This window comes from Mytilus trossulus, chromosome 3 (genome assembly GCF_036588685.1).
Source record: "Mytilus trossulus isolate FHL-02 chromosome 3, PNRI_Mtr1.1.1.hap1, whole genome shotgun sequence".
Classification (NCBI taxonomy): Eukaryota; Metazoa; Mollusca; class Bivalvia; order Mytilida; family Mytilidae; genus Mytilus; species Mytilus trossulus.
In genome coordinates this window covers 23,645,960-23,664,993 of record NC_086375.1, presented here as the reverse complement: position 1 = coordinate 23,664,993, position 19,034 = coordinate 23,645,960, and the positions used below count along the sequence as shown (strand labels likewise).

The 19,034-nt window shown below is 31.1% G+C and overlaps 2 protein-coding genes across 3 annotated transcripts; both read left to right on the top strand.

Moving 5' to 3' along the window:
* LOC134709298 (DNA ligase 1-like) lies at window positions 1-3,991 on the top strand. The gene is made up of 5 exons (XM_063569464.1): window positions 1-168; window positions 909-1,070; window positions 1,698-1,741; window positions 2,628-2,898; window positions 3,577-3,991. Exons 1-5 carry the CDS (start codon window positions 3-5, stop codon window positions 3,957-3,959), a joined length of 1,026 nt encoding a protein of 341 aa, XP_063425534.1. The 5' UTR covers window positions 1-2; the 3' UTR covers window positions 3,960-3,991.
* A 3,475-nt stretch (window positions 3,992-7,466) lies between these two features.
* LOC134710677 (sorting nexin-6-like) lies at window positions 7,467-18,945 on the top strand. 2 transcript variants are annotated; one of them, XM_063571064.1, is made up of 15 exons: window positions 7,467-7,514; window positions 7,609-7,662; window positions 9,437-9,538; window positions 9,953-10,063; window positions 10,591-10,712; window positions 11,406-11,529; window positions 11,993-12,088; window positions 12,541-12,558; window positions 13,407-13,512; window positions 14,153-14,228; window positions 14,780-14,819; window positions 15,894-16,076; window positions 16,439-16,502; window positions 17,816-17,901; window positions 18,556-18,945. In XM_063571064.1, exons 1-15 carry the CDS (start codon window positions 7,509-7,511, stop codon window positions 18,607-18,609), a joined length of 1,242 nt encoding a protein of 413 aa, XP_063427134.1. In that variant the 5' UTR covers window positions 7,467-7,508; the 3' UTR covers window positions 18,610-18,945. The 2 variants fall into 2 exon arrangements, with proteins under 2 accessions (XP_063427134.1, XP_063427135.1); XM_063571065.1 differs by lacking the exon at window positions 12,541-12,558 and having other exon boundaries at window positions 7,496-7,514.
* The last annotated feature ends 89 nt before the right edge of the window (window positions 18,946-19,034 follow it).

Here is a 19,034-nt window from a genome sequence, read left to right as displayed (position 1 = left end):
GTATGGAGTTATCATACAAAGAAAAGAATGTACACCAGGCAGCGACGGGCTTATCTGAAGCCATCATAAGAGTTGCAGAGTTTAAATTTACATTGGAACAGTGGACAGAAGTCGAGATTGATATCAGAGCAGCGGAAGACAGAGAAACTGACTTGATAAAGCAATTAGGTATGTCTGTCAAATATAGTCTTCCTCCCCTGTCCTAGCTTACACTTCTGAATATAAACAAACTAAAGATCGTCGCTTATGATTCTTTTGTAAATTTATTGACCACTACTAGTATTTCCCTTAACCTATGAATGAATGATTACGTTATGTTTTGTGAAATATATTTATAAAGATGCGATTGGGTATATATCTAAATTATGTGACAAATTGTAGATATGTTTGTATTTAGTCAAAACTAAGTATATGTTCAATGTATAATAATGGACCTTTCTCAGATAAAAAAATGTCATTCTGGTTTTCTGTTTCCAAGCCTTACAATATGTCAATATCACCATCGCCTCGCGTCTATACAAGTGGTAACTTAAATTTATCACTGCCGGGTACTTTTGTTTATTTGAGCTGTTAGGTTGTTGTCGCATCATGTACAGTATACCTGCTATCTCCGCAATGTTCAACGTCATTGTGGTATATTTAAAATTGAAAATGGAAATGGGGAATCGGGAATGTGTCAAAGAGACATCACCCGACCAAAGAGCAGACAACTAAACAGTCGAAAGCCATCAATGGGTCTTCAATGCAGCGAAAAACTCGCGCATCTGGAGGTGTGCTTCAGCTGGTCAAAGCAAAAATGTATACTACTAGTTCAGTGATAATGGGCGTCATACTAAACTCTGAAATATACATAAGAAACTAAAATTAAAAATCACACAAGACTAAAAAAAGCCTGTTTCTCCATTTAGATAAATTAAAAGATCAGAACACGACTGCAGAAGAAAATGTAATGACAGAAGACAATGAATTGACAGTTCCAGATGACACTCAAAGTGTAGATGACATACTTAGAGACTTAGGGGAATCACTAGACGAAGTTGAACAGCATAAGGCATCAATGACAGCATCAGGTAATGAGGTCACTTCTGGAATTCCATTACTCTTCGTTTCTGTATACCAGTGAGCTTAGTTTTAATATATAGTATTTTCGAAATCTTAGAAAAATGGACGAAACACAGTAAGACATACTTATAAAATCTTCTCTATAATTAAGTTGATATACTTGCTTGGTTTCTTTGGTTCTTGCTTAATATTTAAAATGATACGTTCCAACAGTTATCCCTACAGATATATAAAAAGGGAAGATATGGTATGATTGCCAATTAGACATCTCTTAACAAGAGACCAAATGATACAGAAATTAACAACTATAGGTCATCGTACGGCCTTCAACAATGAGCAAAACCCATACTGCATAGTCAGTTATAAAAGGCCCCGAAGTGACAATGTAAAAAACAATTCAAACGAGAAAAAATAACGGCCTAATTCTTTATTAATTTATGTTATTAATAACTCTGAGCTGAATAGCAGCACAGTGTTTGATCGTTTATTTAACAACACTAAATTGTTAAGCTGATTAAGGGGAAATAGGTAGATATTAAGATTTTTTTTTGATATTTCGTCTTCATATTTTAGTTTATAAGTTTATTTATATCGTCTTGACATTTTAGTTTGTATTTATTTCGTTCATTTTCTAGGACCAACAGAGAAAACACTGAAGAATGCCAGATATGTTTTTAAGGTACAATTTAAGATTGGCAAATTAGAATTGGAAAGATCTTGATGACAGTAGTCTTTTGATATACTGTGAAATATTAATTGGCCTCTTTTTGCATTTCTTTGTCTTAAATATGCACAAACTATTTGCCACTGAACGTAAAGAAAACACCATGTTCGTTGTCCGTTGATTGGACATTATCAAAATACCAAGCGATCACACAATGCTTTGTTACTTATTTGATGTAAGATTAAATAACTGTTAATTAATTGCTAGTTTAATACAATAATGTTCAGCAGCAAATATTTCATAACTGGATTAAACATTGGACAAAGCAGCAACGGCGCGATAAAAAGAACGAAAAATACTACTTGAAATCTGAATCTACAGTAAATGGTTTGCAGTTGTTTACCCTGAACAACACGCTTCTGATAAAGTTCATATTGAAAATGCTCTAACAAATATAACTACTGGAGCCTGTTGTAATGGCGCTTGCAAATTTTTATCCTGCTTTCCGAATTATGCCCTTATAAATGGTCATCTTGTTGGTAGCTGTACTTTGAAGATTTTCAATTGAATGTTTTATTTTTAAAAACAACCTTGAAGGCCTTACAGTGACCTATATTTGTTAATGTTTGTGTCATTATGGTCTTTTGTACATTGGAAATCATACCACATCTTCTTTTTTATATGAACACGCACACTAGTGTAACCCCACTACATGTTGTGTGCCTTTACTAAACATGGCTATTTTCACCATAGGTCTTTGTGCATGTATACTAGTATGCTGGTTTTTTTCTCTCTGCGGAGTGGGGTGTTGTTGCATGGTTGATGTAATCAACTGTACTGTCCAATATTCAAGTCATTCCTGTCATCTTTTGCATACACGATGGGTACTTTTTTTTTATAGGATACAGTCCAGAATTTTGATTTAAATGGAGCTATTACCAAACAAACAAAAAAAGACAAAAAAAGGGAAAGAAGCACATCAAAGAAAGAGGAGATAATAAAAATGAAAATCGCCAAAGAAGAGGAAAAAGTTGTGCAGTTATATTTCAAAGCAGTAGACAAGATAATGATAAGGTACAGCAAGGATGTTCAAGCACAACATAAGAAGGAAGAAAAGAAAAGGAAGCAACTTGAAAAGGCGGAGAAAAAAGCCTTAAAGATGTTGGAGAAAGGTACATATTCATTTTATTGAAATAGACACTTTCGGGGTTCTTCTCCATCAGTGATCAGATATGGTGCAATGTTTTCTAATTAACTTGCCAATGATGATTAAATCATCATACAAAATCGTTTACAAATTTTTAACCAACATTTTTCAAATGTAAAAACTATGATTAGAAACTATAAAAAAAAAGCCAACTATAACTTATGATACAAGTTTACAGAGAAACATTCAAATACAAAAACAATACTTGAGTTAACAAATTCAGTACGATATTGTAAAATGAAATACAAAATTATGATGGCATACCTGTTTATTAACATATTCAATAGAAATAAAATACATAAATATAAAAAATTTAAGATTGTCAGATTTGCGCAGAAAATAAAAAAATGGATGAATCGGTGAGAATGTCCAGTGGCTTATCCAGTTGCTTCTGACGCTGACGCTTTTTGTGCAAAACGTTTCTTTAAAAGAGTCTGAAATTCAGTTAATTAATCATATAAAGTAAAACAGGATCAAATAGTTGATATCAAGTTAGTACTGAAATATCTGTTGAATGCAATAAAAAAAACACATTTTTCGTCTGTTGATCTTTAATTAGTATTAGTGTCTTGCTGAATATAGAACACTTATTTTAATTTCAAAACTGCATGAACTTATTTGATTGAAACACTTACTTTTACAGAAATAAAAAAGAGAGAGAAAGAATGTGTCAATAATGAAAAGAAGAAACCGGCCAAAACTTTAGATGGAAAGAAAAAAACCAACGATAGAAAGAAAAGCAAAGCAGTGAAAGTTACAGAGAGTAAGAAGGACTGTGAAAAGAAAGAGTCACACACTGTGGATGAAGAAAATGCAATGAAGAATAGAAAAGCAAAGAAAGGGGAAGAGAAAATCATAAAGGAAAAGGAGAAAAATTCTCAAACTATGGATATCAAGAAAGAAAACATTGATAGAATACATACCACCAATGATGGAAAAAAGAATAAATTTTCAGCAAACATTACTGCATTTTTCAGGATCTTTTCTTGTCACAAACGACAAGATAAGGATAACGCCGTAGCTTGATAAATCTTTTTTTGTTTAACATTAAATTTTATATATGTTTTTCACTGTTTTCATATTCTTTTTGATAAATCTTTTTTTTGTTTAACATTAAACTTTATATATGTTTTTCACGGTTTTTATATTCCTTTTTCTGAATGAGAAGTCAAAATAGCGGGAGTGGATCGTAACCCTTGGCTAGCGAAGATGAAGGCGTATATAAAGGGAGGACAGTACACACACGAACCTGCCTCTCGTAAGATATAATTTGCCCGTAACTGGAAACAAAAAAATTATCTCTGAGTCAGGCTTTATTGAATACAAACGAACCAGAATAAAGCCATCAGCTACATTCAAACAAAAATAAAAGTATCTTCTTTGATCCAAAAGCTGTAATTTTGTGAAGGTAGTTAATCCAAACAGAACTCAACTTGTACTTCACCACCTTACACGTACTAAAAACAAGAATGTGTCCAAACTACACAGATGCCCCACTTAATCATTTTCCATGTTCCATGGACCGTGAAATAGGATAAAAAAAAAAATTTGGCTTTAACATTAGAAAGAGAATACTATAGGGAACATGTGTACTAAGTTTCAAATTGATTTGACTTCAATTTCATCAAAAACTACCTTAACCAAAAAAACAGGACATATAGCCACAGAGATTTAAATGTATGCATTTATATGACACTTTACGGCCTTCATCTATAATCAAAACCCATACACATAGTAAGTTCTAGATGCTTCTAAGTGACATATTCAATCTAGAAAAACATAGACTAACAATGCTATTAAAAGTGACAGACACAATACTAATATGGCAGACACAAACCAAAGACCACCACCAAATTAAAGGCTCCCGACTTGGCGAAGACACACAAATAATGTGTCAAGGTTCAACATTGTTTGCTAGTTCTCAAAACACTCTAAGCATCATTAAATATTCTGGGTGAGAGTTGCAACAACACACCATAAGAACAAACAATGAAATTCAGTAAGGCACGTCAATTTTGTTTTTTCTCCAGGGTTTATATGCTACTATATGATGACCTCAGCATTTTTTCAGCTGTTTTTACAGTTTGTTGTTATGTTGTAGTGTTCAGTTGCACAACTGTCCTATGATGTGAGGAGTTTTGAGCGCTCACAAACTTAGTAATACTACCACATTATTTCCGTTAGTCTGATTACAATGCAATTTAATCTTAACTCGAGTGCTGGTATATATAATATCATATATATGAGGATAACGAACTCAGAGATCTACATTTTAATCATATTTTCAGAATCGGTGTCCAAAAAATGATGATTTATAACCTTAAAGTCGAAATCTTGATGATAGTAATACCAAGAGTTATACAATCAAATAAAAGTTTACAATTGTATTGCTCTTCAAATATTTTATCTTATAAATCGAGCTATAAAAAAATATCAAAGCATTACACGGCGTTCTGTATGTACGTGCCCGTCCAAGTTAGGAGCCTGTTATTCAGTGGTTGTAGTTTGTTGATGTGTTACATATATGTTCTCGTTCATTTTTTGTACATAAATTAGGTGGTTAGTTTTCTCGTTTAAATTGTTAAATATATTTGTCATTTCGGGACCTTTTATAGTTGACTATGCGGTATGGACTTTGCTCCATGATTGTTGACTGAGGCTATACGATGGCCTATAGTTGTGAATTTCTGTGTCATTTGGTCTCTTGTGGAGTGTTTCCTCATTGGCAATCATACCACTTCTTCTCTTTTTTTTACGGTGTAGTACGCCAGACCAATGTTTCGTTTATATACTCATCAATTTTTTCTCTGAGTAAGAAAACTCTGTGTTTCCCTATGGATGTTACAGAATATGTTTAAAAAATTATGGTAAAGACCATGTGGCCAATATTAGACAACAATGCACAACACTAAAAACGACTAAAACATTAAAGACAACCAAACATCACTAAATAAAACTCAAGATTGAGCGCAAGATACCTTTAAAAAAGCCAGTGGTGAAATCGGGTGCTCCAATATCTCCCAATTAAAAAGATACTCCGTATCTTCAATTTATACCATGATTTCCTGAATAGAATGTTGCTGCTTATAATCAATCTATTTGCCAAGGGTTCCAAGTCAGGGGCGTAGCTAGAAAGAAATGATGTGCAAGCACCTAGCTACCACCGAGCGGAGCGAGGTTTAAAAATTTTGGGACCCTTTTATGCAGGAAAATGGTTTTTTTTCAGTTTTCGGTCATAGGACAGTTGAAGAGGAGTAACATATAGATAGGACTTATTGTAAATGTAAAACTATTCATAAATTTTCTGAATAAAGTAAATCATGGTTAATTGAAAACATAAACTACACAAGTTTTCTGATACAGAATTTACTTAAAGTTGTCCACAATCTGCTCTTCGGGTCTAGGCAGAAACGAGCTTCTCTATCTATTTGTCAATATTTACCGTACTGAAATCTCGATGAATATGCAGTAATGCTAGCAATGATAACCTGTCATTGTTCACTGTTGACCGTACATTTGATTTCAACAGACGTAGTACACTGATAGATCCCCACGGTAGCACTCGCGAGATGTTATAAAAAATTTCATACCAGGTCAGTTTCGTATGTCTCAGACAATGTTGAGATTTGTTATATTTGTTCGTTTGTTCGTTTGTTATATTTCCTTCAACACGAGGAAGCAGATACGACACAAAGAGCAATTATGATCAATTATGTCAACAATTAAAAAAAACAACAGTTAAATTTATAATGACTATGAGAAGCAAAAAAAACCCCAACAACTTTAAGATGCATTTGAAGACCCCCTTGAAGGTTTTTTAGGACTTTAAAGCCATCTTGCACATAAAACCCCCATGGACATTTTGAAAGTTGGCAGGTATGATGACGACGAATATGTTACAATGTTGTAGCCAAAAACTCGTTCAATATACCGCGCATATGGAATGTGACAGTACTCATTATTGAGTTTGTACATAAATGAGCAACACGACGGGTACCACGCGTTGTTTGTGGTACCGTGTTGTTGCAGGTTCGGTTACTCCTGTTAATAAACAATATTGAATGGTAAACGTTTTAAAATCATTTAGTAAAGCGATGTCATCATACTTTTACTGCGCACCAGAGATTACCCAGTAATTCACGTTTTGAAAGGAATCAGTTTTGTCTATCATTTGTCAGAACTCATGATTCCGTGTTCAGTTCAATTCAATGTAAAAAAAAATCACATTAGGCCAAGTTACAAAGGTTAAAAGATTCACATGACCGACAGTTTTCGAAGTTTGTTACATTTTTTATGGTTTGACTTTGATAACTTATTTATATATCAACCCGCTAAGGGGACTCTGAGTAGGGAGTCTGCGTATACCTTCCTAATTTTTCTTTGGTATTGTTGTCGCTCAAAAGTCTTTAATTTTCTTTGTTGTTTGTTTAGTCCCTTTTTTAATCGATTTCGTAACTGCGTTGTCCTTTTGTCAAAAAAAAGTTTGTAAAACCGAACGTTCTCTTCCGCATATTTATGAATGTGAAAGTGGTAGTGCGGTCAGATCTGTATACACATCACGTGATAATTGCAGCCATGATGGTGGGTGTCGAACATTTTTCCGGTTTTGAAATTTGTTTAATTAATATTATACCGCGGTTCTATATTTAAATTGATCATTTATTTTGTATTTCAGGATGGACTGGATGACGGGCCCGACCTGCTGGCGGGCGAGCAGGACAACAACAAGGTATGAAAAGTCGCCCTTCTATTTTCCAGACATGACATTTGCATGACAGAGATCTCACTTTCTGAATCACTATAAAAGATTATCTGTCCCAGACCCATTAGTATCATAGATCGTTACACTTATCTTTGTTTTGTGGAAAACTGACAGTGTCAGCTTTGTCGAATCATTTGTCCCACTTGCCAATTTGATAATCTAAATGTTAGTAATTACTAAAAATAAAAGTATGTATTGAGGTGGGCGGTTTCTTTGAAACAACTTTTATTATAAAAATATTGAATGTTTTGTTACCTTCAGGAAATCAAGAAGAATGTGTAGAAAAAAGACTAGAGAAACCCTCTTGAGCAATGTCTATTTGATAAACTATACACATAATGTCACATATATATATATATAGATTGCCAAACAATGTAATTTTAACACACTATTTAGTATGTAAATATAATAATGTTTAAAATATTTACAAAATGATGAAAATAAACGCAATATTTCGCTAGACCAACTAGCTTTATCAAGCGTGCATCTCTCCAGTTGAAATCAGATGTACATAATGTCACATATAGATATACATCGCAAGATCACTTCTGCTGCAGGCTAACAACGCACTTAAAGTTATAGTGTATAAAAGAGAGTGACGTTCATACCTTCAGCCTTGATATAAATGTACTGTATAGCCTGTAAAGTCAAATTGTCAAAAACAAGATATTTTATTGGTTTGACAGGGCTTTAGACCTTTAGTTACATATCAAATTAAGATAATTAGTTGTAAATAGTACTGTGCAGTCAGGTTTGATGGAGTGATTAAAATCTGGTTTTATTGAACCTAATATAACTTTTATTAAATGGATTTTAGAGTGGATGCTGTTATTGATGAAAAGAAAGGCATTTTAAATTCTTACACATTTTTTAATGCACATAAATCATAAAGTGTATACAAGTAAAAATGCATGTTACCAATAATTTCTATGAAATTAAGAATCTATAGAAAGTGATTGAGATTGTTGTATGAGTTCACAATTTATGCAACCATTTTGACAGAAAAGTTAGAACAGTGTACATGGATTTCAATTATCTATACAATTTTTTGTTTTATTGTTGATTTTCTTACTTGACTGTACATGTACATGTAAACCAAATTGAAACCTTCTATACACACAAGTCTATAACAAGATTTTTACTTCCAATGAAGATTGCAGTATTTGTGCTAGGCTAAACAAAAAAAATATCTTTAACAAACCCTTTCTCTGATGTCTAGCTTCTGAAAAGTAAGTTATTTTGGGCTGATTTATTGATTTATTCGCACAGAAAGGCCTCCTTAATGGCCAAAAAAGGGAACTAATTCTTGTTCAAATTGTGTCAATTGGATCCTTTCTTTATTCGTAGTTACATGTCAAATTTCTGGTAATTGGAATCTGGGTGTGATAATAGATTTTTATGCCCCACTAAGCATGCTTAGGGGCCTTATGTTTTTTTTTATTTGTGCGTCCGTTGGTCTGTCCCGCTTCAATGTTAATGTTTTTTGTTTTGATGAAGTTGCAAGTCCAAATTGAAACTTAGTACACATGTTACCTTTTATAGGATCTTTCTAATTTTAATGCCTAATTAGAGTTTTGTTTCCAATTTCACGGTCAACTGAACAATGAATGTGTATCTGTTAATTCTGTTTGACATTTTTTTTCCCCTCAACATCATCTAATATAAAAAGAATATTGTTCATAAAATTGAATCATTCATACAATGTACAGGTAAATTTTTTTTTTTATCATTTTTTATACAGCCAAGATCTTCTACAGTGGATTTAACAGACACATCCCTACTTGTTGACATATCAGATGCATTAAGTGAGAGGGATAAAGTCAAATTTACAGTGCACACCAAGGTAAGGATAAAAAAATAAATGATTCACACAGCACCAATCAAATTCATTGTGCATAACAGGATGTGGTTTTAAAATTTTCTTTATTTTTATGTTTCTGAAGATTCTAATGAGCTTTTAAATCTATTTCATATGTAATGTTTTCATGGAATAGGATTTTCAATCAGTAAAAAGTAAGAAGTTGTGAAAGAAAATCAACATAAATGGCTTAATATTTTGACACCTATGTTACGCTTTCTGAAAGAAAAAGAAAGAACACTACAATCATAAAACTTGACCTTGTACAGGTCAATTTAAGAAAATTGAAACATATCTAACATGAAATATCAAGATTGATTAAATCTAAAAAAAAAAAAATTTTTTAATTTAATTTTTTTTCTTTCCAAATATACTTTAAACTTTTTGCTTTTTTTCCAGACCTCATTGTCCAGATTTAAGGAAGGTGAATTCTCAGTTGTAAGACAACATGAAGAGTTTTGTTGGTTACATGACAGATATGTTGAGAATGAAGATTATGCTGGTATTATTGTAAGTGTGTTTATAAATAGATTCTGTTAAGAATTCAATGAAATAGATATTTCTCCACTTGAGATGCTAAATTTTAATATATTTAATTACAGAAATTGTAACTTCAAGAGTGCAATGATATCATATTGCAGGAAGTTTTCTTGGAGATTTGTTTTTCTCAATTGATATATAGATGTTTCAAATGTATATTTTTGCAAACTTTGACTTCCCTTTCCTTCTGAAAAATCTTGTTCTGACATTATGGGTTTTAAGGCAAACCTTTTGCCACAATAGCAAAAACCAGAGTGCAGCTAAAAATTTGACCTTTAAAGAGAGACATGAAAAAATTTAACAAAAAAAAAGAAATGTCATGGTAAAAGAAAAAGACTTGGCATATTCTTTTCTTTGTAAACTTTACAATTCAATGAAACACAACAAAAATTGCCCTATCTAAGCCATTGATTTAAATGGATAATTTTTCCTCCATGAGTACTATTTAAACTGACTTTTGATAAGTTTGACACAGTTATTGTCTTGATTATTTACAGATACCACCAGCTCCTCCAAAACCAGACTTTGATGCTTCCCGAGAAAAGTTACAAAGATTGGGTGAGGGTGAAGGCACAATGACAAAGGAAGAATTCACGAAAATGAAGCAAGAACTTGAAGCGTAAGCAGCACAGGTTTCAGAAATGTTTTAATACACTTGAGACACAAAAACTATGTAGTAAAATTTACATATACTAAATAAAGAACTGAAATTTTTATATAAATATATATATATATAAGTATGTCTGAGCCAGTGACAACTCTACAACAGATTTATCCATCTGATCACCAGCAGCGATAGTGATACATGGCTGTGAACATTATTTATATACATCTCATCTAAACATCAACCCAACAATGTTAGATCTGTAAATTTGCTTTTGCAATTTTTTTGTTTTTCCCTTTGATCATTCATTGTACTGCTACAGATGATTCTCACATATTGAAACATTAATTGTCAGATCATGTATAAGTTATCTAGCATATAAAGGAAGTTTTATGTTTATATATGAAAGAAATAGGTTCTTTGAAAAATGAAAATAACACTTTAAATACTTATTGCATGGAACATGCTTTTCTTGATTTACTTGCATCAGGAACGTTTATACTCAATTTTAATCTAACATACTTTTAAAAGGATAATTTTGTCTTTTCACTTAATATGTAAGACCATCCAATATATCATACTACATGTATAAATTTATTAGAGAATTAAATTGAATTCAGTTTTTATAATAATTTGTTATGAAAATAACTGGTTTGCTATCAAACAATTGTTTGTGTTGATAAAATTTTATTTTGTATCTTATTTTAGAGAATATTTAGCCACATTTAAGAAGACAGTAGCTATGCATGAAGTGTTTCTACAACGGATTGCGGCACATCCTGCACTTAGGAATGATGTTAACTTTGAGGTTTTTCTTGAATATGATCAAGATGTATGTAATATTTAGTACTTGTAAACACCATAAACCATTCATGTATTAACAAATTGATTGCCTTTTTATTAATTTTGATCTTATAGTATCATAAATCTTTACTTTTCAAATCAGATTTTGATGAAAATGCCCCAATAAAAAGGTGTTCAACTAAAAAAGAAAAGCTCACTACATTTTTAATTGCCAATTATTTGGAAAGAAAAGAGTGAAATATAAATCACTCATTTGTCAGAATTTTTTTAAGAACTTATTTGTCCTATAAAGTATATATTGATGTGTTGCAGTCTGATTGTCAATTAAAGTGACCAAAAAAAGAATAGCCATTGTGGTCAAATTTTCTGGACAAATTAGACTGAGAGAATCAGACCCTTATTTTATGACTCACAAGTATAAAATCAATACAATATAACATACCGGTAGTATTTATATAATTTATTTAAGATGATTGTTTCTGTTTTTACAGTTGAGCGTTAGAGGAAAGAACAAAAAAGAAAAATTAGGTGGATTTTTCAAAATTCTGACAAAAACAGCAGATGAAGTACTTCTATCTGGACAGAAGGTAATTAGTAAAAATAGAAATGAAGTTTTTTGGTTACTGTAAATATAGAAATTCATTGTGGGAATATTTTAAAGTTATTGTATCATATGTTTATTTGTATGACAAAAATTATCTTAATGGTTGTCTAAATAAATTTGCTCATGTTAGTTGTTTTAGTTCTATCTTTCATTTGAAATTTCTATATCAAGAAATTGTTAAAACAAAAACCAACTGTACTCTTATATATTCATGTTATTGGTATACTCATATCTTTAAATTAACAAGGCTCAACCATTTTCCTAAGACATTTCCCTCCTTAAATGATCAGCTATGGTAAGTGAAAAGTTTTCCAATGAAAAAAAAATTGAACATAAGAACTATCTCCTAAGAGGTTTTCTTCATTCTACTTGCACACTTTGAGAATGGATGAATATTTTTTTAAATAGAAATGTTTTACGTTATTGTTTACACAGAAAATGCAGAGTGAAATTGTAAGTTTATTGCATATCAAGTATTTTTTCTTCTTAAATATATATTTTTCTTTACCAACATAGAAATGTATGAATGCCATTTCAGGGCCTTTTACAACTTCTTATGAAGTTAGGTTTTGCTCATTGTTGAAGGCTGTACAGGGACCGGAAGTTGCTAGCTTTTATGTCATTTTGTCTCAGGTGGAGAATTGTCTCATTGGCAATCATACCACATCTTATTTTCATAGGGATTATGTTTGAATTTCTTTGAAGTATATGACAGTATCTTATTCTGTCAGGCTAGTACAAAACTGGGTTCATATTCATCTCTTTATTATTATGATCTCTTGCTGATCTGCATGTGAAATTTGCCACTGGCTGTTAAAGACCAATTCATCATAATCACCATTGTTCATCAATTGCCAGCTATAGGCTTATTATTCATACATAGTGAATCTCTTCAAACCAGCAAGAGTAAGAGGAATTTAAATGGTCACGAATATGTAAAAACAAACATCTTCCAATTTTTTAAGTACAAATCAAATTTGCAAATTGTGAAATGAGCTTGTAAGGGTTATATGCAAAATGAAGTCTCCCTTAGATATTAAATTTGATTTACAGTATTGTGCTGTCAAAATGTTTTAAAATTGGTTATTTGACCAATCAATAGACATTAAAAGCTTGCTTTTCTTTAACTTTTTTTTTTTCATTTTATTTTGAGATATCTTGTTTTTTTATTTAAATGTTTCCAAATATTTACTGTAGGCTACATTTTTATGTTATAGTTATAAGGTTTTTCTAACACGGCAAAACATGTTTTAAAAATACTCTTGACATATATCTTTGAAAATGTTACTTATTTATTGTAGGATGTGGATGAGTTTTTCGAACAACAAAAAGTATTTTTAATAGAATACCATACAAAAATAAAGGATGGAACTGGCAAATCTGATAAAATGACAAGATGCCATAAAAGTAAGTTTTCAAGAAAGATTGCATCACATCACTCTTGTGTTCAGGAATTGCTATGCCTTCCTTAATCCACTTATAATAAATGTTTTCAGTCGGTATGAACACCAAAAATACTTTGTAATTGTAAACCATTGTTTTACATATAAATGATGAAAGGTGGAACAAAGATACCGTAATGAAATGTAAAATTTTAACTGATTTTATATTCATTTATAACTTTTAAATAAAATTAAGAATGGAAATGGGGAATATGTCAAAGAGACAAAAACCCAATCATAGAGCAAATAAAACATAAAAACAGCTGAAGGCTACCAATCCAGATGTTGCAATAATAGACTTCTTAGTAAAATTCATGTTTAAAATAAAAGAAAACACCAAAAGAGGAAATCAAAAACAAGAAGTGGAAGACAAACTCTCAAAACCATGGTAAAAATGATCATCAATGGAAGACAAACAACAAGTCTACAAAACGCTATATATAAAACTAAGTATTGAACAACATAAACCCTACCCAAAAAAATTCAGGGGTTTTCATAAGTGCAATGGAAGGGTAAGGAGATAAGGAGTCTTCAGTACTTAACAAATTTCATATTTAAAGACAAGCAACTACAAAACTGACGCAGTAACTTTATTTGTTTTGTAGATGTAGCGGACAGTTATATACAAATATCGACAGGGTTTGTGCAACTTGCAACAATAGAAAATACAGAATTAGATAAGTAAGTTTAGTTTAACATTCTCCATTCCCTAAACTCATTGATTATTCTATGTGTAATATTCTTCAAATATGTATCAACTGACATCATGTCTGATTGGTTTAAAATAATAAAGTAATAGATGAGTTTCTCCAATTGGATTTATGGGCATTATCTTTTTTTGGTCTGTGCATCTTTTTGTTTGTCCGTCTGTCCTGTTTTAGGTTTAAGTTTTTGGTCAAGGTAGTTTTTGATGAATTTGAAGTGCAATCAACTTGAAACTTAGTACACATGTTCCTTATGATATGATCTTCCTAATTTTAATGCCAAACTAGGGTTTTGACCTGAATTTCACAGTCCACTGAACATAGAAATGAATAGTTCGAGTGAGTTTTCCATGTACTATGGACACATTCTGGTTATTGCTTAATGGAAAGTTAGAAGTTTGTTAAAATTTTCTTTAAGGAAGATTTTGTCTACATTTTTACTGAAGCACAATATTGCATGTTTTTGATCAATTTATCCTAAAGTATATCTTCATTCTTAGCATTAATGGATTCTGTTTTATTTTTCAGGGTGTTTACGAAATTGGCAGAAGCATTAGAAAAAGCCAGAGTAAGTTGAGGAAGTAAAACTAGTACAGCAGTATAAAAATAAGACTAAAATTAAAAATTAGTTTGTTAACACATTGTCAAAAAAAAGAGACATAGTTTTGACAGGAACAATCAAATTTCATAAATGGAAGAGAAATTGACAAAACTATGGCAAAAAATGAAGATATAAAAAATCTAAAAAACAGACAAACAAACAGTTTACAAAAAATATTGCATACAAACCTTAAAACTGAGCGAAATTAACACACCAAAAACATATTGGACGAAAGGTTGATTGAAGGTGCTCCTGAAGGGATCAATCAGCAGATCTTGCTTCCCATGAGATATTTGTCATGTTGCTCTTGTAATAATGGTCCGAGACCACAATTGTCGTCCCTTGATTTTCGTTGTTCACGAATATAGTCCCTAGTGTTAACAGTGGGTTACTTGCCATTAATTTTACTCCTTCCAAATTTATTTCTCCATGTTTAATGCCTCAAATTGTAAGTAGAAGGGTGAAATTACACTTTAAAAAAATTTGGGTTCAGAATTTTACAGGAAAGTAGTGATTTGGTCCAGCTGAAAAAGGTTAAAAATTAGCACTTTGGAAGCTGTCAAAAGATTTCAAGACACCCTAAACACAAAATTGTCCATATTTTGAGTTAGAGGCGATGAAGTTTTCTATAATTTTGATATAATTTGTCCCAAAAATAGTACAACATACTGTAAAAATTTCATTGAGAAAGCGCAGGTGGGATTTTTTTAATTTTCATTTATGTTCTAAAAGAAATGCACTACGAATTAATTGTGTTCTCGGACCTAATACATAAAAAAACTTAATGTAAATGGAGAATTACTTAATTTTAATCAGAATATAAAAAATGTCAATATGTAAATGAAATCTATTTTTACTTATTCATAAAGTGACTTACAGTTTTATGACAGAAATAAACCAGAAAACTTCACAATAAGATTTTAATTTTATGTTCATTAGATCTTCAGATGGTCTCTCTTGTTCTCTTATTGACACACATAATCTAGCTATATTCTTAATGATGAAAATACTATTATTATTAACATTAATTTTCCTCTCTAGAAATTGGAAGGTAGAGTAGCATCAGACGAAGATTTGAAATTAAGTGACACTTTGAGATATTACATGAGAGATTCGTCAGCTGGCAAGGATTTATTATACAGACGAACCAGATCATTGGTCGATTATGAAAATGCCAATAAAGCCTTAGAAAAAGCTAGAACCAAAAATAAAGAGGTGGCACAGGTAAAATAGATTTATACATTGATTAGCAAAAATTTCTAAATGAAACAGATTTTAAAAATTCATTGAAATTAGAGAAAGCTGTTATATTTTTGTAAAAGTTATGAATGTATGTTTCCAGTGTATGTAAGAAAATATATAAATTTGGGAGTTTTATAAATTAATAAAACTAAATAGATATATGCCTCATCTGTCCAAACCAATATTTTAAGATTGTTTTCTTCTTACTATGCTTATCCTGAAGACTTTGACCTTCCACAATACCAACTGCAAACTTATTTTGGATGATAATTGCGAGGGCAAAATTGTTTTATTGAAATATGTGATAATAATTTATATCTTTGTCACTCTGTTATAATTTTCAGGCAGAAAAGAACCAACAAACCTGTTGTGAGAAATATGAAAAAATATCAGAAGTTGCTAAAAAAGGTACTGTGAAAGTACTTTAATTCGTGGTTATCAATTTTAGTGGTTTGATCAATATTAACATGTTCGTGGGGTTTTAAATTCGTGGATTTTAGTTTTCTAATAAAAAAAAAATAATTGAAAAATTAAAGGCTTTTAAACGAAGGTTACATATAGTCTTGATTGAAGGAAATTGCAAAGTAAACATTGACCCATGTAAATCGTAGTGATAGCACTAATTAACCCATGATGAAGTGATCAACAGATTAAAGACCATCAAAGGTGTTGATTAGGCCATAAACATGTCACCTAAAGAAAACAGTAACATAAACAAATGCTTTAAACGTATCTTCAATTGTCAAATAAATCTTATCAAAATCAAGCCCAGCATGAAATTATTATTTCCCATATGTACGAGAACTATGAGGATATAAAATGAACACTTTATCATACTAGCATATCAATACCGGAAATCTGACTTTCGTCGATCAAAAATATTTTTTATGAGAATAAAAAGATCAAACGTTGTACAGTTTAGGTTATTAAAGATTAAATGGGTATAATCCTGCATGCGGTTGTAGTTCTGTGACTGCTATCAAAGTATTCGCAGATTTGGCGTTATTCAATATTTCTCTAGATCATATCAATAGTCAAACCTACCGATGGTGATCTTTATACCATGACTTGATTTGAACAATGGTTGTTTTATTTCGTTGGACACTTAAATTCGTGGTTAAAGTCAGCCACGAAAACCACGAAAATTGGTACCCCACGAATAAAAGTACTTTCACAGTAAGTGCAATGTAATTGAAAAAAGTAGTGTTTGACCTTTGGGTAATATAAATAATTTGGTGAGTAAATTTACAATGTTCAGTTATACTGTGCAAAAAAAAAAGGCAGTAGATACCAAGGGGACATTCATAAGTCAAAGAAAAACTAAATACCTTAGCAATGCCAACACTATGTATACTAAACATCAGAGGTGAACTGCAAGTAATTTTCTCATCTGTCTTTAAGAATTTCTGTTCGATACTTGTTTGATACTTTTGTATGATACCCAATGAGCATAGAATTTGACATCAATGTTAATGAGTTGGGTAGATACTAGCTCAAAATCCCAGTAGCTTCTTTTAGCAGAGATTTAAAAGTTATTTGCCAAATTATTAAAATCTTACCAAGAGTTATTGAAAAAGCTATGATAAAAATCAGACTTTTGCAGAAAGAAATTATATAATTGGTAATCTTAGCATGCATGCTCTTAGCTATAAAACAATATATATTTGTTTTTAAGTGTTGAATGGTAGTTTTGAGTTTAAACATATTTTGACATTTTTCAGAATTGACAGAATTTAAGAGTCGAAGAATATCTTATTTCAAGAAACATTTAGTTGACCTGGCTGAATTAGAACTTAAACATTCCAAGGTAATATATGTAGTTGATGTTTTAAATATGAAGTAAAATAAAAATGTTATCAATTATTCCAAAATAAATTTGTTTTATTTTAACTGTTAATTTGTTTGACATGTTAATTTGGGCTTACATAATGTATATGTGTTATAATTAAAAGATTGCTTTTTCATACAAGAAAATTAATTATTTTTATATTTCTCGAATTTGTTTTTACATTCAAGGTGTGTAGACATCATTAGTCTAAAAGACTGTTGCAGGTATTTTTTTCTCAAGATAAATGTTAAATCATGTTTTTCCAGACAATTATATTTCATAAACATAATTCTTCATTTGTATTTATGAATAGATATAAAAAGATGTGGTATGAGTGCCAATGAGACAACTCTTCATCCAAGACAATTTATAAAAGAACCTTGGCCCATATCGAACACCAAGCTATAAAGGGCCTCAAAAAAACCATTCGAAATGGAAAACAAACTGTCTAATCTATATCAAAAAACGAGAAACGAGAAACACTTATGAACCACATCAACAAATGGCAACTACTGAACATCAGATTCCTTAATTAGGATAGGTACAAACAAGAGCAACAGGTTTAAACGTTTTAATGGTACCAAACCTTCACCCTTATCTGTAACAATAGTAAATCTTCTTTTCTATTTTCAGGCCCAGGTTCAGTTGTTACGGAACTGCATAAATGCATTAAAGGAGGAAGTGTAGTAGAAGTGGTTGTTTATTTTTTATCGTGTATGAATGTTGGACTGTGAATGAGAGACATTATCAACCATATAATTCTATATTTGACAATTGTACAGACAGAGTAGAGATGATTGGGTCATAAAACAATAATAATAATATTAAAGATTATTACACACTTCATCAGTCACATGGTAACTTCCCAGGATATTCTGCACCAATCAAATTACAAGATTGCCTCATGTGGTTTATTGTAATTTTATTATTTATTTCCTATAACTTTATAAAAAGCGAGTCTTTTAACTGTGTGAATACATTTATGATATCAGATCCCTTATGATTAAATTCATCAAATTGTCACCTGTGTTGAAGTTACATTACTCTATCTGAATATAGGAGGTCACTAAATTGTATATTTAGCTTGGTGTAAATAAAATTAAATGACATAA